We start from the raw sequence: 20,873 nt of genomic DNA, 5'->3' as shown, positions 1-20,873 counted from the left end.
TTTTCTTGCAGGGGCACATGTTGCAGAATAACCTGTACATTCTGTGTCAGATGTTACAAATATAATTCTGTGAGTTGTTGTAAGGAAGAGTTTAAAATGCATTGGAAATCTTGTATTTTGTTGATTGGAACAGGAAACAAAGAGTAAATTAGGTTGTCTTTTTAACCCTGGATTGTCAGTATCGATAGAATAGCAAACAAGGAGAACTGAATCAGTTATAATTTTCTTATAAAACATCGATTTATTAGAATTTTACATGATCAAAAATCTGTCCAATGTCTGAGAATTTCCCTATTGCTTTCTTTAATCTTCCCTAGCCTGAAATGAATCCAGAATCTTGTGTTACCCTCATCACTGCAATGTCAGTGACCTTTGTGTAAAAGAGAGCAGAAAAAGCATGCATAAATGTAGAAGTATCAGTTGCATTGTTTTTAATGTGGTAAATCAAGGCGATTCTAGATGTGTGCTCCAGGCTGAGAATTATAGAGTAGGAAAGGAGAAAAATAAGATGTTAGACATAGAATAATTACTAAGAATCTTCATTAGATTTCTCTGGAAAAGGTTGACTTCTTCCTTTTCATGAGTTGCTATTTCTGTGATCTTTCTGTACTTTTATCACAGTACAGTGTTTGAGTTCATAAACATCACTTAACCTGTAAGGATCTAATGTATGCCATGTGCAACTTTCAGCACAGCTCAGTAGAAATGATGTACGGGCTTCTCTGTAGAAGTGGGCATGAGTAATACCCACATAGCTGTATTACAGGAAGAGTGGGAGTTAGTATTTTTCACATACTGTGAGATCCATGGAAAGAGGAAAAAGCTCTGAATGTAGTCACATGTAGATAGTTTGCCCTTCTCTCCATTTAATACCGGTGTTACTACCTAATGATTTGTGAAACCATATGAAAATATAAAGCTGAATGTCACCTGGAACATATTGGTTCTTGGTAACTTTCATACTAACATCTAGTGACAGGAACTGTAGATGCCTTTATTTGGTTCTGCAGTCCAGTGGAGTGGCTAGCTGCATGCATATTCATTAATCTTACAGTTAAGCAATCAATATCTTGAAGTAATGAAAAATCTTGAAGATGAGAAACACCATTCTATGTACCCCCTCTATTGAAACTAAAACATTTTCTTAAGTTTATCTGGACAATCCAACACAATATAAGAGAAAGGCACAAGTGATGAGTAATACTGTCTTAATTATTTTAAAGGAGATTAATATCAAAAATGTAATTCACTCATGCTAATAAAAATTGTTAGTAAGTTTTCTAGTTACAGTAAACCTGATTATAAGTTCTAAACCTCTAATAGCTAAAAATGCAATCTGTTAGTACTGCTAGCATTTCCAACTTGAAGAAAGTGTCATCTTTGATAGGAAAGGAATAAAAGATACTAACAGTAATAGGTATGTATTTTAAGTTTCAAACATTTGTTTAAAGCAATTAACAGTACATTTGTTAAAAATATTGCTTTTAGTTACAAGTTTTAGTGTTACATTACATGCTTAGTATATTTGTTCAGGGAATTTGGAAGCAGAGAACACAACATATTTCCTACTGCATTAATCCTAACACAACATTAAACAGCAGCATTGGGTATGCTAATGCATGAATATAGAACTTGAGCTAAAAGAAGAAACCTTTGTTGTGCTTTTGGCTCTGTTTTAGAATGACATACAACAGAGTTAAACAGAAGACATTAGTGGCTGCTAGCACCTCCCATAATTTCAGGGACTGGGTGCTTCCAGGATGGTTCTTAGTTTTAGGAACTGTGGATAGATTTAATTCTGTCACTCAGAGATCAGGCACTGCTTTATATGAATGCTGGAAAAAACCCAAGATATGGTAGAGGGGCAATATTAATATTCTCAAGACACTTTCCAAAGGTACAAGAACTCCTAGGCCATATTGTTGAAAATCTTTGGTTACTTCTTGTGCGTCTGGAACATCTCAAGTTGATGAAATTGGCCTGGTATTCTATCTTCATATTAAAACAAGCATTTTTATTATTGTTTGGTTGGTTGGTTTGGTTGTTGGTGTTTGTTGATTTTTTTTGAATTTCACCCCACAGGTATTTTCTATTCTATGTTTTAGATATTCTAGTCATTCAGATGGTACTGTGCGCTTTGCAAAGGCTATGATCCAAACATTTTTCCCCACCACAAAACGAGTTAGGCTTCTAGAAAGGTATTCACATTCAGTCCAACAACTCTCTCAGTCCTCTCATGCTTCAGCTTCTCCCACTTTTACAGAAAACAGATGGAATTTACAGGCTGCACTGAAAAGTGATTGATTACAGCTCCTTCTAAACAGTATGGTAGGAGTGAATTCCAAATGTGAAAAGATGTTGTGGCCTGTTTAGACCAAGACTAGCACAATTTAAGGTTTTTTATCACTTGCCAGTTTTAGTAGTTCATGGATAGAGAAGACCTTTCCTGATAGCCTTAGAGACTGAAGCTGACTACAACTTTAAACTGGTTTAGTTGCTGAAAAATAAAGATTAGAATTGGATATTCAAGGGCATTTGGTGGTAACCAGAGGGTATGTTTCCCCAGCAGGATAGGGGAATATTACTTTAGAACACCGTTTTGTGAGAACATGACTAGATCTGGGAGAATCTGATCTGGGAGAAGTGTCTATAGACACTTCTCTGTCTATAGAGAAGTGAATCTTGATTTGATAGTATTAACATTGTCAAGGAACATGGTTTAAAGGGGAAATACTGGTGGTAGGTGGATGTTGAACCAGATAATCTTGGAGATCTTTTCCAACCTTGGTGATTCTGTTAATGTTAAACATAAAGTCAATAAGATTTAATTTTGTGATTTTATGAGATCACAGAGGTATGTTCATATAAATTTTGAAGTAAATAAATAAGAATATGGTCTTTATCACTTCCAGGAGAATCACGTCTTTAAAGAAAGTGTGACATCCACTTTCAGTTCATCTACTAAAATATTCAGCTCCTCCTTGGAGTGGTTCTTCTCTTAAAATAATTTTGTTTGTTTGTTTGTTTTTTCTTTTCTTTTGCATAGAATAATAGAATCATTAAGATTGCAAAAGACATCCAAGATCATCTAGTCTGACCATCCACCTGCCACCAATGTTGCCCGTTAACCATATTCCTTAGCCCCACATCTACAAACTTTCTTAAACACCTCGAGGGATGGTAGCTCAATCACTTCCCTGAGCAAGCCATTCCAACAACTGATCATTCTCTCAGAGAGGGTTTTCCTAATATCTAACCTGAACCTCCCCTGGTGCAAACTTGAGGCCATTACCTCCAGTTCTATCACTAGATAACTAGGGGAAGAGGCTGATTCCCACCTTGTCACAACCTCCTTTCAAGGAGTTGCAGAGGACAAGAAGATTTGCCCTGAGCCTCTTTTCCAGGCTGAACAATCCCAGTTCCCTCAGCCACTCCCCCTAAGATCTGTGCTCCAGATTCCTCACCAGCCTTGTTGCTCTTCTCTGAACAAACTCCATGGCCTCAGTGTCTTTCTTGTAGTGAGGGATCCAAAACTAAGCACAGTATTCAAGAAGGACTATCACATCCCTGCTCCTGCTGACTACTATTTTTGATATGAGCCAGGATGCCATTGGTCTTGTTGGCCCCATGAGCACACTGCTGGCTCATGTTTAGCCAAGCGTCAACTAACATCCCCACATCCATTTCCTCTGCACAGTCTTCCAATTGCTCTGCCCAAGACTGTAGCATTGCCTGGGATTGTTGTGGCCAAAATGCAGAACCTTGGATTCATTGAACTTCATCCCACTAAACTACACTGCAGCTAAACTGATAACTGAGCCAGTAATTGTGTAATATCATCCATGAATTAGGAATTGCCTGCAGATGGTATGTAAAAAAGAAGAGTTCTGTTGGATTTCCTGAACTTTTAATGAGCTCATGCTGCCAATAAACTCTTGAGCAGCTTTATTGAGCTGCTAGACAGCTCAATTTGAATTAACCTGAAGTGTAAATGACAATGGTGAGGTAGCATTAAAGTTTGGTATGAAGAAGTATCAGGATGCAAGACGTCTTTTCCTTGGTGCTGATGGTACTTCACAAGCTTACATGATAGTAAATGACATTATTGTTGGTCAAGCAAGCTAAATGGATGGTGTCAAAAGATATCAGAATTTAAATTCAGATAGACTAATAAGCAAGGTGAAAAGACCCATCCAAATGTTCTGTGCTTTATTTAGACTTCCATCTAAATCTCTTCAGTCTTCACAACTCACAAAGAATATTTCCTTGAGATTTTTACACTAGTTTGATCTAACTCAGTTAGGAAGACAATAAAGTCAGTCTCCCTGAATATATTGTTACTTTTGGAGGAACCCAAAAAATTGGATGGAGACAATGAAATTTTGCAAGAATGGACAGCAATTAGCAATTAGCTAAAATCTGAACAAAATGCATTCAAAGAAACAAGTTGGACCACTTTGTTTAGCCTTTCCTTTACTTGAAGCAGACAGTGTAGTGATGAGGAGAATGCGCTGGCAGTTCCACCTTGTAGCAAATGTAATAATTTGTGCAAGAAATTTACATACAAAAAGGGAAGAATTCTAATATCTCCTTGAAAACATTTTAAAAAGCATGATTCACGGATGTCCGCTAGATCAGTACTTAAGTAAGCATTAATTCAGGACTTATCACTAGTTAGAAAGCATAACTCATAGTGTATAGAATTGTTATGTTAGTTTGGATTTGTGACATGCGTTTTCATTATATTCCTCAAGACTGGTTGTCTCTCCAGGCTGTTCAGGTGGGTAATAAAGTTTATTTAATAGTTTTTTATCATGAATATCACAGAATCTTAATCAAACAGTTGCTTTTTTCTTTTATAATGTTGCCAAAGTATTGGTTTATTTCTGTGAACTTAGCAGTCCTTGAAATGTTTCTTCTGTAGAAAATTGTAGACACAATGGTAGGTGTAGTGTGCGCATGCGTCTTTCAGGCTGCTTGAATGAAAAAAATACTGAGTCACTGGAGTTGTTCAGAGAAGTATTTCGTTTACCTGGCGATGGTTCATTGAGCTGTAATAGGTGTGGTGCTTAAAAGAAATGACAGATTTAAGAATATGTATTGAATGTATACGCAGGTGTGTTCTGTATGTATTGAATGCCATAGATAGAATTCCCAGTGTTTTACACATCCTGGTGCTTCTAGTCTGTGAGTAGGATTCCCTCCTACTGCAGAGGTTATTTTTTGAGTGTACGTGACCATCTGAGTGTAGCGTTTTGCTCCAAACTGGCACTTCTTTATTCAGCTGTGAATATTTAAACTTGAAAGAGCAATACTGATGACATACTGGAGCCACCCAAATGAATTATCAAAACCAAAAAATTAAAAAATAAAAATTAAAAAAAATGGAGAACTATAACACTAAGAATTTAGCATGGATTTGTTGATTAGTAATCATCTGGCACAACTGATCATTTTCCTACTGAAGATTTAAGCCTGTCACTGTTTGGACTTTTGATTTGCAGTTTCAAGGGGTTTGTATAGAAACAGTTGTGTGCCAGCTGAAACAATCTGCTAACCATGGTGTTTGTCACTCCAACCTTAATAGTGGGCTCTTAGCAGGTTCTAACAGATCTCTAATGTTCTTCTTTTAGTATCAGTTCATCAAGAAGGCATTAAGTTAAGGAAGCTGGAAGATTTTGGTATTGAATTTGTAAATATATTTCAAGCTGAACTTGTTCAAGTTCATGTAGTTCTGTAAAGATTAATCATTTATAATATTTTCAATTCTTACAAGACCACACATGTACTTATTGTATACTGGATATATAATTTTACAGATTCTGAAGAGTGACTTTTGTAATTTATGAGGTTTAAAAATGTTGGTCAGGACTAATGATATTATATGTCGGTTACTCTGAAAGTAATGCCTCCTATTTATTTTATTAGAAACTACAACAGCTACAAAGAGCACAATAACAATATTTGATAGAGGGAATTCTCAGCTTCAAAAGACTTTTTCAGCATGAGCACTACCATTAGCTTTTTTTGCCAGCAATGAGCAAGAGCCAGCATGATGTGCTCATAAATATCTGCACCCCTGGAGGCAAACCCACTCTTTCACAGTTGCTATCTCAGTGTTATTATTATGAATATGTTGCCCACACCACCAATCATTCATTGGTCTGAACAGATGGAATTAAGAAGGCACCAAATACAGACTATACCGTGGTTGGACAATCTGGTCAAGATTGGCAGTGTATTCCTCAGTCTTTAAAATGGTCTGGCATCTGGTGTTATGATGTTGCAAGCAAAAGGTTGTCTTATTCTCTTGCCTGAATATGGAAATTTGAGTCTTTCCAGGAAATCTGGAAAGATTGTCCTTTTCCAATCCCCAGACACAGTGTATGTTGCTGTACCCACTGAGAGCTGCATCTTGGAACGTTTTCTTCAATGGAGAATTCACATATTGCCACTCTGTGGACTGCTGTTTCGACTCCAGCTCACAATAATAGCACCACATCTCTTCACTGCTAATGATGTGATCCAGGAACCTGTCACCTTCAGCCTTGTATTGGTTCAGTAGGTCCTGGCAAACTTGCATACAGTGTTATTTCTGTTCCTGTGTGAGAATTCCTGGGACACTTATGGTGAAAGCTTTGCAATGTTCAAAGGTTGCCACTGTCATTTCCTATGCATTAAAGCCAATATTCAGCTCTGTGTACTGTTCCCTGGTCGTAACCCTTAAATTCATGTGGATGAGCTGACCGAGATACTCTGCATTTCATGGATATGGAAGCTGTACATGGCCACACAGAGCACGGTTTATCTTCATGTCACTGTCACCATTGCTGAAACACACCATCCACAGCCTCACTGTGCTTACATCCAGTGTTTGATCTCCATCAGCATTCAGCGTCATGAATGTCAATGGGTGCCATTTTTTCTGCACGGAGGAATTCAATGACATACCACTGCCATTTCAGATGCCATTTTGACATCTTGCCCCTCTGCCCCACCTGTCACATAGCAAGAAAATGTGGGGGAATATTGGTGGGAAGATTGACCCTCTCCAGTCGTACCACCAGCATCCACCTTTGATGTTGTGGGCCAATGTAATAAAATAGGAAATATTACTTTTGGACCAGTCCTCATAGTCATGTAGTTTAGCACATTGTGAGAATTATAATGTTCTCCCAAACAGTCATGAATGCATAGCATGAGGAAATATTACTTTAAGTTTTGTTGGTTTTGTTTTATTTTAAAACAATTTTTAAAATTCATTTTAAAATATAAACATATAATATTTAAGAAGAGTTTGAAGTAGTGGCTAGAATATTTCTGAATGATTTTTGAGTTAACTTTGAAGAAAATGTGCCTAAAGACCCTTAAAATTGGATAGAAAATCTTCACTGAATATTGGACTTTTTCTTAATAAATTATAGGTTAATCCCTGTCTCAAATAAATGTTAAATCTATACTAATTCTTTCTTCATTTACAGATGCAGAGCCACGGTATTTGGTTTCAGTGAGACCAGCGCGTGTTTCAAATAACAAGAAATCTTGTTCAGGTATTTGAGCACTACTGAATTTCTTTCTTAAAGTCGTTTTGAGGAAGATAATATCCCGTTTTTACTAGGTTTCTCTGAAAATGTATCTGTAACTGTAGGTGACTTACTGAGATGCGTGGGAAAGCAAAATGCACACCAATACTTCCCAGACAGTAGTTAGTTATGAACGTGGTGTTAAAAACGTGAAGGTTGTATAATACCTGAAGATGGTTCTTGTAAAAAGTTCTGCTAATGAGAATTGAAAATTAGAGTATTACAGAAAAAAATTTCAGTTAAGAAGTTTAAATGCACCTACATGCACTGGTTGAAAGTACAGATCAGATTTTCATTGAGCTTGTTGAGTGAAGAGATATTAGGAATCAAAAGGAATGAAAAAAAAATCACTGTTTCAGTGGCTTAAACTTTTGGGGAACTTACGATCATGTGTATATTTTGAGGAGTTATAGATCAATCAGATATTTCAAGTATGAGCAAATGATACAAAGAATATATGGATTTCTTTTCATTTGTCCTCTTTCATACAACTAAGGAACTAAAGTTCTGACAAAGTTCTGAGGGTCTGTAGCAGTCCATAAACCATAGGTCCAAAATATTTGCTCTAGATCACTTCTTCATTTCCAACTATTTGTTGGAAAATCTTCTGAAAGTATTTAAAAGCTTTTGAGCATCATGTGAATAAAGTTGTTTTTCCACGTGATGGATAGTTGTGCTTCTTCATTCAGAGCAAATTTAATCTAAGTATGACCCAAAATGTAAGTATCTTGAATGTAGTATGTGGTTAAAAAACAAAAATGTCCTAGATACAGACACCAATTCAGATCTGCCTACAATTCAAAACAACAGAATTTTTGTTGGTCTTATTTTATTCTTGATGGAAAGTGCTGTCAACAGTATAAATTATCTGTGGACACACCTGTTGTGTTAGTAGGAATCCTGCCAAGAAAACACATTTTTTTCCTGTCACACAGAAAGAGGAACCTTCTAATAATCTGAATTATGTATATACTAATAATACAAAAAATAAACATTAAAGTTTTCATAGTCTCAAAAATGAGACATAAAGAAAACTTCCAGTAAGGCAAAACTGTTCTAAAGTTTTGTAAATTAATCTTTTCTGCTCACGAAATAATAGTAAGATGTGTTATTTCTTTTTTATTTACCCTGAATCTGCAAGTCCGGAAGTGAAAAATCCCAGTATTTTCCAAGGTTGAAATACATTCTGTGTAAGTTCAGGGAGAACCTAATAAAACTCCTCTTTAAGTTGCCTTTTCAGCTTGATTGTGTGTCCAATGCCTGTTTGTTTTAAGCACTCTCCCAAATTCTTTTCCTGTTGGTTTCTATATGTATCTTCCCTTCCTTTCTGCGAACTTCGTACTGCACTTTTTTATTCTATTCATGCTCAGCTAGCTTCAGAAAAGGAGCAGTCTCTTTCTTTCAGATATTTTGCTTGCTTCAATGAGAAGCCATCGAGCAGATCAGAGACACCCTCCAACCGCATTTTTAGGCAATATTTTAGAAATGCTGAGAACAGTTGACCCCTTTCCTTGAAATTCGGAAGAGAAGTAGGTCTTCATTTATTTGACTACCCAACTGCAAAATCTTTCCCCTACATAATGCAAGATAAACTAATTTATAATTGGAATTACATGTTTCTTGCCTAGGTCGGAACAAGAATCAAAAGCCTCTGCAGCTGGTAGTTGGCACTCTCACCCCAACTTCTGTGTTCCTCTCTTGGGGCATCCTAGTCAACCCTCAGCATGACTGGACAGCAACAAGTAACTGTGCTAGCGACAGGTAAAATAACAGAAAACAGCTTTTGCAGTGATAATGTTTTAATGTGACATTTCAACCTTGAAGCTGTGCAGGTTGTTAACCAGCATAGCTGAAGAAAAATGACAGTGTAAATTAAAACACTGCATTAGTTCTGACTGTGAAGTTTTCTTCTTTACTTAAGTTAGTTCTTAGCAAGCCTTTACCTGTCTTGATAGCAAATGTAGTCAGGTGCCTATGTGTCGAAGTACAGATCTTACTGTTTCACCATAGATCCTTTATTGTTCTTACAGCAGTGGTCTTGGCTCTACCTTTGTTTGCATTTGAATAAATTGGAAGAAACATTGTTCAATGAGAGGAGATATGTTGATTTAAAGTTGGCTAAATAGAAGTAAAATATGGCTTTTGTTGTGCTTTAATAGGAGAATGGCACCTTATTTTAATACTATCTCATTTTTACTTTCTATGTTTTGTCTTATCACTTCCCTACTTCCCTGATATTTCTATTAGAGTACAGCTTTCATTAATTTTCTATTTTAAATAGAAGTTCTCTTATATTACAATATTTGTTTTGTTGTGGTTATTTAATGAATGTGCTCAGGAAGTCTTCCAAAGTGAGAGTGTTAAGAAAATCACAATGCTTGTTAGCTTCAAAGACAACAGCAATCTTACATTTTTGAAAACTTTTAGCAGTTGATAACATGTATTTGCAAGTACTCTTGAAGGTGCTTTTTATGTTTTCCCTGTGATTTTAGTATTCTTTTTGTATTCTTCCTTTTATGACGAAAGAGTATTTTGATCTTCATTTACTTCCTGTTAAGCTCCATACAACTCAGCAGTGTAAAACAAACAAAAAAAATTGTGCACCACATTAAGGATGCATCTACATCTGGTTTGCAAGCATCAGCATCATCTTTTTCTTTGTTGCAATCATGGAATCAAAGAATATCCTGAGTTGGAAAGGACACATCATTAAGTCCAACTCCTGGCTCCACATAGGACCACCTAAAATCCAAACCCTATGCATAATGCTCTCTATGAGAGATCCCTATGTATAATGCTCTCTATGTTTGAGAGCATTATACAAACACTTTTTGAGTTCTGACAAGGTTGTGATATGGGAGTCAGGCTGTCTAGCCCTAGATGACCCATCCAACCTAGGTAGACCTTTATTCACACTATGATTTGCCTGCTTTCAAGTTCCAGAACCTGATGTATAAGGGCATTTGTGTGGGTGAAGTATGCAAGAAATGAATTTGCTTGCTGCTCTCAGAAGAAACCTGCTTCCATTCCCTCATCTCTTAGGTCCCCTCCTTCTGCCATGTGGCAGAGGACAAGAGATTCTTTATATCTTTGTAGTGACTGGCTGACATGTCCATATCAAGGATGGCAGAGCATGATTCTGCCAATCTGTCTCCTCCTCCAATTCCCTGTTGCTCTTCAGCTTGGTCACCTCCTCTTGAAGCTCTGTCTTCCTTCAGGCTGAGCAATTCTCCTCCCACAGGTGTGCACTCTGCTGCTGACAAAAAATTTGGGCACAACTAAAAAAAGGGGCTCTCCTTGTTCCGTCAGGAGAACTCTGGATAGCTATGTCAGTTCCTGTGGATGGAGAGGCTGAAGGAGACTTAGAGGGCATGGCTTCTTGCCTAGTGAATACGATGACACCATGACGGGAGTTCTCTGCAAATAGGTGACATGTACTGTTGGAAGCAGCAGAGTGACAGGACCTTCCCTCTGCACTCTCCTGCACCATCTGTGGCACCATGCTCTGGCTGCCCACTCTGGCCATAGAACTCTTCTGTGTGTACAAGCCTTTACTCCTGGCCAGCCATTCTCTGAGTGGTGCTAGGTCCCATTGGGAACTATCCTGTGGTCTCCACACCTCAGAAAGCTCCCGTGCACTGCCACTTCCACTCTCTGTAATGTTGAGAAGAAATTTTTTTGCCATCATTGTTCTAGTTTATCTATATGGTTCACTCTGAAAGTACTGCCTCCTATTTATTGTGTTGAAAACAACAACAGATACAAAGAGTACAATAACACTGTTTGATGAAGTGAATTCTCAGCTACAAAACACTGTTTTTTGGCATAGTCGTCGCCATTAGGTATGCATTTTCATGTTTCGTGATTAACAAAAGCTCGAATGCTGTGCTTATAAAAATTTGTACTAGCAAAACTGCCTCACACTTTCACAGCTGCTACGACAGCATCATTGCTAGGAAAATACTGCCTGCATAGTTCATTGACTTGAACAAATAGAACTCAGAAGGCACCATATGCAGACTATACTGTGGTTGTAGCAGAAGACTCCAGCTAAGATTAACAGTGCGCTCCATGATCTTTGAAGTAATCTGCTGCCTGGCATTATCATGTTGCAGGAGAAAAGTTGTTGCCTTCTATGGCCTGACTCTGGAAGACTGAACCTTCAACATAATTAGTATCATGATGGAGTGGTCAGAGTTGATGTTTTGTTTGTGTTTCAGGAAATCCAGAAGAATTGCCCCTTTCCTAAAACATGTAGCACAATCAGTTGTCAACTGTGATAGTATTTTCCACGATTGGCCATTTTCTTGTCATAGTTTGTGTTTTAATAATTGAGTAGGGATTTCCCTATGCTCTGCAGTCACCTTTCATGTATACTCTACTCTTGGAGTGCGCATCTGTACATTTGGCAAAAGGAAGTTTATGCATTTACAGAGTTTTATTGGCATATTAAGTAATTTTAATCTGGACCTTAAAACTTCATACATTTTTCAGTGTATTACAAATGTTTTTGATTGTTGTGTTAAGGTCCCTTCTTTTACCACCTTATATTTTCCACAGAATATCTGTTTTATTTGTACCTTAAACTCAGATTCCTTTTCTTTTTGTTTCTGAGTTATTCTCAGGCTTGTAGCAGGGTTTTGAATTTCCATTTATTTCTTGGCCTTAATTTTCTTCTCCAGAAGCCACTACCAGAAAAAAACAGCTGGATGGAATTCATCCTTTTTCAGTGTAAGATTGATGTTTTACAGTATGTGAAACAAATCTCAGTAATACTTGGATTAAAGAATTACTAAATATCTCCAATATTAAAAACAACAACAAAACAAACAAAACCACAGAAAACCACACTCTAATTTGGCAATGATACAGTCTGCATATTGAAAAGGACACTAGCAATCAGTAGAGTGCTTGTACCATAACTCAGCATTTACATTGTATTGTTTTATTCTGATTAGTGTTACAGTCATACTTTTTCAGGGTGGTGCTGCTTGATTTAATTGAGTAATTTCAGTGGACGTGCTTTTTAATTTTATAATCCATTAGTGTTCATCACACTGACTTTAACTGCAGAAAGTAATGTCTTAGTTTACTTTCTTGTTCAAAGGGTGGGCAATATATGAGAACACTGGATGAGAAATGTATTATGTAAATGTCAACTATTATTTTTTCTTCCCCTTGTGAATATTTTTGGACTAGTTTTAGGGGGAACACCTTACCACGGAGAGATGCAGAAGTTTCTAAGAAATTTGTTGAGGCTCACTAATGAATAGACTCATACGTCCATTCAACTGACTTGTTCCAGCATATATCAGAACTGCAGAAACTACTTGTAAAATAAGCTTGTAGCTTCTGCTTAGCATAACGTGGATGTTCATAACTAATGAGACTGTTTTTTTTACTCTATATATACTACTAGTGATGTTGGGTCCTGTGTGAAGAGGAATATGTATGTATCTGGAAAACGATGAGGTTCACGTTATGTTTGTTCGCTGGCTTTTCAGATATTTGATAACTCTAAGGAGTTATCAAAAGAACAAAAGCAATATTTAGTATAAGTCATTTTAGCAATTAATAACACAAATGATTGCAGTGAGTTTTTTTCTGAAGAAAAACTTGTTTTTGTTGAGCAGGTTCTACACTGTTCGCTATAGAGAAAAGGATAAAGACAAGAAATGGGTTTTTCAGCTTTGCCCAGTTACAGAAACAGTGGTGGACAATCTGAAGCCAAACACACTTTATGAATTTGGAGTTAAGGACAACATGGAGGATAGCATCTGGAGCAAGACTTTCAATCATAAAACAGTTCTGTCTAGTAAGTGCTTTCTAGTAAATATCTAACAGATAATAGTTTTGACAGCATTTTTTCCTCTGTTGTGATAGAGCTCAAAAGAAGCTACTGATCAGTTTTTCATTGTTTTAATGCCACCTGCATGCCCCTAATAAATTCTCGTAGGAATTGGTGAAAGTAGAAATAGTTTGTTTTTGAAAAAAATATTATCTACTTATTTGAAAGATGTTCTCATTTAATTGTGAATGATAGAGAATCTGTTGCAGTTTGATAGAAGTGTAACAGTTCGGGTAGATACACACCAACCGTTGTCCACATATTTGTATATCTGACTGGATTCCAAGCTTTTTCTTTGGGCCTAGAGTAGTAAGATCTCTACTAATCTGATTTGATGGAAAGTATTATTCTTGTTTGAGTCTTCTGCTTATAAATTTAAGCTGGTGAAAAGCTGGAAAGAGCTTGTCCTAGCCAGCATACATCAAAATGGGCCCCTTATGACTCTTCAGAAAAGTTCAATTTGAAGTTAATTTTCAGTCAAGGAATTATATAAATTGTGTTCGTAGGAAACTTACGTTCTAATGTGTGTCTTTGTTTGGGTCTTCATGGAGACAGGATATGGCATTTTTGGATGTTCACACAGTTATATATTTTTTTTTTTTTAATACAAAGTCCTAGGAAAGTGCAGGCAAAGTGACATCAATTAACCACCGAAAAACCATGTACTGTTCAAAGAATCACTGCTGTCAATGGAAGAACTATGCAGCAGCTGCGTCTTCCTCCTTTTAAAGAAGGACAGAGAAGAAGTCTGTCACCTCAAAAAAGATTTAACATACTTTTTCCAATCTGAATTTTCCTCAGGAATTTAATTAAAGACATTTCTGAGCATGATGTTTGTCAGAAGATGCTTCAAACTCCTAAGCTCAGTATTTATAGTTTCCCTGACACAGGAAGAATGGAAATTCTCATAATAGAGCCTTATTCATGTGAGATTTCCATCTGAAATTTTATTTTATCTTCAGTTTCATGTTGCAGGCAAGTTAACATAATGAGGATAAGGGAGCAGAGCCTTGGAGCACTGCAAAATTCCACATACACTATACTCAAAAACTTATCTATGGCCTTCAGCATATATTAGGAAGGTGAACTTTATGGTACCTGTCCAGTGCCTGTAGAGTCATTCTGGGAATCCAAAAAAATGCCATAATTATACCATGAACTTAATGTGGAGAATACTCTTTTCCCATACCCACCTCACAAAAATTGCTTTGCTTAACAGATTGAAGAAGGCTTAATAAATGGCTGTTTTACCATGGAATTTATGGAACAGATGCTGAAATATATTTGAATATTTAAAAGGAAATAAAAAGTGCGTAGTGCTTATAGTTTAGTACTATGTTCAAGACTGTGATTAAAATATGTACACTGCTATCACTAAATTTGCTGTTTATACGGAAGGTCTTTTCTAACTCTGGTTTCTTATGCATGTTGCATTTTTTAACATGCTGGAAGGATCATTCAGTTAGGGAGGCACACTGAGTTGAGTTGAAAGATATAATCCCATAAGAATTTGTATACTTTATAGGTGAGATTTCTTTTTTCTGGAGTGTAGTCAGTGAGTGCTTCTGCAGCATCTAAATATCGAGGGCCTGCTCTTATCCTGGATGACTACACTCTGGTTTGTTGATACAAGCACTATTCTGTTACATATCCGAGGTACTTGATTTCAGCAAACGTTAGTGTTCTAATCAGATAGCTGGCTGCATATTTCAGATTCAAGCCCTTCATGTTGTCAGTTCATAGTAGGTAGATGGAGAAATTTTGAGCAGTAAACAGAGTGAACATTCTAAATCTACTACCATCTGTCTGTATAGAAGTTTACCAATCAGCACAAATTGCCACTTTTTCTGATTTATTGTAGACTGCCTTGCAGCCACTGAAAGTCTTTTCATATATTCAGAAATTTCCTTCACCATAAACATTTTTTTTTCTCACTAAAGAATATATTAATTATTATAAATTGGTATTACTGCTGCATGTTCCTGAATTTGTTGAATCTGCAGGCCACATGTTGAGAGGGTTTGGGAAGATAATCTTTTTTTGTGATTCATGATTTGAGAAAGACATAAAAGGCATGGCAAATGTTCAACATTTATTGAATGAAAATTTACCAAAAGAGATGAAAGTTGATTATTTCTGACCATCTTAACATGATTTTGTCATGAAATCATTGTGAAATATTTGTCTTCATGCCAGCAGTAGATCCTGTTCCTGACAAATATTAAGCACTTTGAAAGATTCTGCATGATAGCATGTCTACTTAAATGTCACTTAACTCATTTTTCTGTTGATATTTTTTCTATCGCTTATTCATTTTGGATGGATTTGTGAAGATGCATGCTATTACCTTGATTTTTGTTTATTGGTTTGTTGACCCAAAGAACAATCCAAAGGCAAAATATGTAGACAAATTTTGAAGCATTGTATTAGGATATAAAAGATGAGGAAAAGAGATTCTTTTCTTGTATATTTTCAGTTTATCACAAGAAGCTTTTAATTCTAAGAAGAGAAAAAAGCCAAAGTGAAAAAGTTTAGAGACTCCAATTCGTGAGTTATTTTGATCAGATATTGGGACAAAGGAAAACATGTCAGATCCAAAGAGAAATTATATATTTGCTCTATACTGCTGGAGCTGAACATATATTTCTTTTGGATGGATACATTTGAAGTGCAAACTACTGAAGAGTTTACAGTATGCTACTTCAAACCATGAGTACCAGCCTGATAAACTGCAGAAATTCTTCCTCTTTCAAGTCTCTTCCTTGCATATTGGTGGTGTTGGTTATTTAAAAATCTGTCTTCCCCATAAAAAGCCCCCAAAGACTATTCAGTCTTTCTTAGCTCTGTGGTACAACTGAAACATTTTCTCCTTGTCAAAATGCGAAGAAGAAGCTTTGTAGATCAATTAATTAATTAAAAAAAAAATCAGGAAAAACAAGCATGATCAAAACAATTACATGGTATATTTTCACACATTTGAAATTTTTTCACCCTTTAAATTAATTTCCCAGCTATTGAAAAATCCAGATAAAACTTGATTTGATTTTCTTGGAGAAAACAAAAAATGATAGTGTGTATTTATTTTTTCTTTCTCTCAAATCAGGTAAGAAAGTAAATGGACAACTCCAGAATATGTACAAATTGGTACCTAGTACCCAGTCACAGGTAAGCAAAAATAGTATTATTTTTTATATTAGTTTTGTATTTTGCATTGTCAAATTTTTGCTTCTCTGTTAAGTAAAATGAGAAAGAGCTGACAGCCACAAATGTCAACATGAAAAACCTGTTAAGTCTCAAAGTTGGTAACTGTGTGTAGAAATGTTTAGAAGTGTGGACTGATAAAATTAAGAATGTGGACTGATAAATTAAGAATGGTAGCTGAGTTGCTTAGAGCTACTGATACTGGTTTAACAAAGAGAGAGTTTTTTAAGTACATAGACTCTTAACATTGAAATTTACTTTCCCTTTTGCAGCAGACAAGTTTGTTAATCTGTGATATTTGTGCTGATCCAAGAATTTTCTATAGTCAACGTTATACTTACAAATAATTCATTTTGTGATAAGTTAGTGCTGTTACTTCATAGAGAAATCTTCTGTGTACTGAAAACATTAGTCTACTCTCTGAATTAATTGATCTCTCTTGTATGTGAGGCAAGCATTTACAGAACCAGAGAAAGCTGAAAAGGGCAATTTAGTTTCCTAATCGAGAAGGGTGTGCAGCTCACTAAATCCTTGCAAGTGGGAAGGTAGAATTTTTAACTGTTCCATCAAACCAATATTATTCATCTCCTTAGTTTTTTCTCATCCAGCACTTGCATTAACAGTCATGTCTCTCATTCAAGAGATGTTTTATTTGTCAGTGATGTGAAGCCGGTTGAATACATATTCAAGAAGGTGCTCATTTCACTATGTTGTTGATTAAATCAACTGTGCTGTTTTTCCCATTGGCCCTGTAAACTTTATTAAAGATGTATGTGAAAGCCTAAGACCAGGTAATACGTTCTGGTATCTGGTATGAAAGCTATGTTCCTGTGTGTCAAGACCCTAACCTTGTTAGGACACAGCTGTGGGAGCAGATATTCTATTTATGAAAGAGAAGTCCTGAGAAAATGAGCTAAAACAGTTTTCCAAATATTTGCACAACTTAAGCATGAAAGCAAAACTGGAGCCAACATCTTGTCTTTTTAGTCAGCTTCACAAAGCTCAGATCAAGACTGGTACAGTTTTATCAAGCTCCACATAAATATCGTGAAAACATTCCACACATTATTCCAAAAATTCACTTACCACTCTCACTTAGTGGTACAAAAAACTAAGTCATAAAACTAAGCTGATGGTGTCCAATTCTTGAATTTATGTTATTAGTTCAGTTTCCACAGCATTAGGTGGAGTATTTCTCAGTGACGCAATCATATCATCAGTGCAAAGCCAAAATAACTGTTATTTAGTCCAAGATTTGTTTACGCCTTGTTTTGCTCCAAAGACACAAATGAATTGTTTTGAGTATGGTTCTATTTCTTCTCTTCACTGAGACATTTTTAAAGGCTGTTTATTAAGGCAGCATTACCAATCCATCTAGTCATCCTCCACTTTCAACATCAGTCAAATATCAGCTTGTGTTTCTTTTGGCAGATTCATCCACGAAGTTTGACTAAGCTCCTGGGGCTGCTTAAGCTACGACCAGAAAGGGAGGGGAAAAAAAGAGACCTTAAGGGGGACAGTCATTGTTTTTTCTCTTCATAAACAATGAGAGGTGGTAGGGTGGAAAGAATACAGAAGAAATTTCTTTACTTTCTGTCTGATGAGGTTCCTAAAGTTTCATAATGTCACACTGAAAAATGAACTCCTCCTTTACTTTTTCAGTCAAAAAAGCATAGCTACCATCTTCTATCATTTGAAAATGTGTTTTTCCAAACATTATCCACTCAACGCCAACTGTGGTGCTTGAAGAGTCTCTTTTAAATGTGTTTCAATTGCTTGTAGCTATTTTGGTTATTGGAGTATAAGAAAAAAAGAATAAGCACCTCTATAAGTCTTGTTGCCATATGCTATTTGACAGAATGTTGAAGAACTGCAATATGTCATAGGTGTGCCATCTGAACTTAAGATGTTTGATTTATAGCATAGCTTAGAAATCTAATTTTCCTCTGAAATTAATTAGTACCTTATTTGTCATCCTTCTTCGTTCACTGAGTTGCCACTATGTTAGGAACTAATGTTCCTAATGCCTAATGGACTTTATGTTCTCCCGCTGGGAAATACAATTAAGAATACTATTACTACATGATATCTTGATGTTTCTATATCTAGTAAAATTTTCAACTAAATCAAACCATTTCAGAAACATGTGTATTAGACCCTTTTAGAGTCTAAGAAGATTGACAACAGTGTTAGATTTCAACAGCAGCAATTGAAGATTGATGTAGATTAAAGTTTATGTACAGTAACTGCAGAACATGGATTTCATGTCAGTTATTTGTTCTCATCTGAGAGGATAGATTTTGAATTTATCTTAATGCGTGTATAATGTATAGCATTTTAATATCACTGGCATTACAATCATTCATTATTATTCAACAGAGAAAGTATGCTTTTGTCAATGAAAGAATCCTATATTGGTAAAAGGACTGGTAATAATTATGATTACCATTTCAACGCTGGAGGCTTGCCAGTGTTTGCTAGGAATACAAAAGCTATTTATTTTATTATTAAGGCTCCTGATGAGAAATACAGTAAAATGGACAGCTGCTTCTTATATATGCATTTATTCCCACTTGTGAGTCAGATAAGTTGCAGGGTTACTTCAAAAGTTGATCGTCTGAAACAGTTTTTCACTAGGAGGCAAATAAGAAAGGTAAGCCTTATTAATGTGTATTAAAGGAAAAATACTGAGTGACAAGAAAAAAAACGATTGATTTCATATTCTTTGTTAAGGACAATGACTGAAAATGACAATATCTGACTATGTTCATACCAATGCAAACTTGTTTTTAGGTAGCAGAAGGTACTGGCTTTCATAGAATAAGCAGCCACTGTCCATTTTCCTGAGAAAAAGACTTTATTTCTTAAGATCTGACTTCTTCCAGGTTCCTAAGCTTTTAATTTGTATTGAAAGCTTCTCAACCTGTGCTTTATAATGATTTAAACGTTTGGAAGACAGCAAAAATATATATTGTTAAGTAAATAAATCTGTCATCAAATGCTAAATTCTCATGCAAGCGTTCTCACGTGAAGTAGACCAGCTACCAGGAAGTGCTAAACAAACTTTAACTGACGCTGACTTTAAGTGGTGCACATTTAACACAGAGAGGTATTTTGTTTCCGATTTTTTTTTTATTTGTTAACCAGGTATAGCTGAAAAAGGTCCACTTCTAATGTACTTAGCATTTTCGTATTGCTTGCTTTACAATATCCCTTTTCCCCTTTCTTCATTATAGTAGCAGGCTCTCAAAAGTTGATCCTATGACACGTGGTAGAGCATACTTATTTATAATCTTGCAGATCAGTTTTTTAATTTGTTTTTAAAATGCAAGGTTCATTCATGTGCTTCTTCATAGTTATCAAAATGTTGAAAAAGATTTGCATTTAAGCAAAAATATCTGAGTACAAGACAAATTAGGAGAAAAGTGCAACTATTTAGTGTAAGAACTCTGAGAACACAAATGGCTTGCCAATTTGTCTTTGTAAACAGTTTCACCAAATAAAACAGCTCTTGACTTAATCTTATTTTAAGCGGAATACACACACAAGTGCTGAGTACAACTGGTTCTAGAATAGTTTGTGCTGAAAAATACTATTCCTGAGAGTATAAAATTATCCTGAGACCAAATTTGTAATTGCACGTATTTCTGATGTTTTATTGCAACTAAATGTCAGTTTTTCTTAGCTTTCTGGTCTACTCCCTAGTGAGTGCTCAAGAGATTTTTAAAAGAAAAAAAGATTGGGATTTCCTAAGCTGTCAAATACTGTGTTTTTTATGAAGCAAAACATCTTAAGCTGGAAAAAGGAGATAAAAATGTTATATTCCATGGTAGCCCTTGGGAACTGAAGCAATAGCGTAACCTTCAGTAAGAGCAGCCGGAGCCATATCCATTGTCAATGTGGGGCAGGCGTGGTTTTGGATCAGAGCTCTCTATTTTGGTTAGCAAGAAAGTTCAATTACTATTATGGCAGTTATCCCAAGGATTTTTTTTCCATTTCTTCCAGCTTACGCTAAGAGATAATAAGAAGTTGGTTCCTGTTACAATAATCAAACAAGGTAATTTTGTATATTGTTTAGAATTCTTTTAAAATATTCTACAAATGTCCTTTAAAATTAATAGTGGTGGAAAACTTGTTATTATGTTGTAAATGTCATGAATATTTCCTTTTAGAAGGGATAGAACTTTAGAAACAACTACATCCTCAATTTACAAATACTATCAACTCATGCCTGTTTGCTA

The 20,873-nt window shown here is 35.8% G+C and overlaps 2 protein-coding genes across 48 annotated transcripts in view; both read left to right on the top strand.

Moving 5' to 3' along the window:
* The window catches only part of ABI3BP (ABI family member 3 binding protein), a 302,331-nt gene that overhangs the window by 198,484 nt on the left and 82,974 nt on the right, over nucleotides 1–20,873 (top strand). For all 47 annotated transcript variants that reach the window (XM_052664412.1, XM_052664501.1, XM_052664466.1 and 44 more), the window contains exons 3-7: nucleotides 7,482–7,550; nucleotides 9,212–9,344; nucleotides 13,217–13,398; nucleotides 16,535–16,596; nucleotides 20,638–20,689. In XM_052664412.1, the coding sequence (XP_052520372.1) occupies nucleotides 7,482–7,550; nucleotides 9,212–9,344; nucleotides 13,217–13,398; nucleotides 16,535–16,596; nucleotides 20,638–20,689 (498 nt within the window). The remainder of the gene's footprint in view (nucleotides 1–7,481; nucleotides 7,551–9,211; nucleotides 9,345–13,216; nucleotides 13,399–16,534; nucleotides 16,597–20,637; nucleotides 20,690–20,873) is intronic.
* Nucleotides 1–20,873, top strand: part of RPL24 (ribosomal protein L24) — a 304,494-nt gene that overhangs the window by 256,378 nt on the left and 27,243 nt on the right. The gene's annotated exons all lie outside the window — the stretch shown is intronic.

Source organism: Tympanuchus pallidicinctus, unplaced genomic scaffold (genome assembly GCF_026119805.1).
Source record: "Tympanuchus pallidicinctus isolate F22 unplaced genomic scaffold, pur_lepc_1.0 scaffold10, whole genome shotgun sequence".
Lineage (NCBI taxonomy): Eukaryota > Metazoa > Chordata > Aves > Galliformes > Phasianidae > Tympanuchus > Tympanuchus pallidicinctus.
Note: the sequence above shows the minus strand (reverse complement) of the source record. Positions and strands in the feature narration are given on the sequence as shown.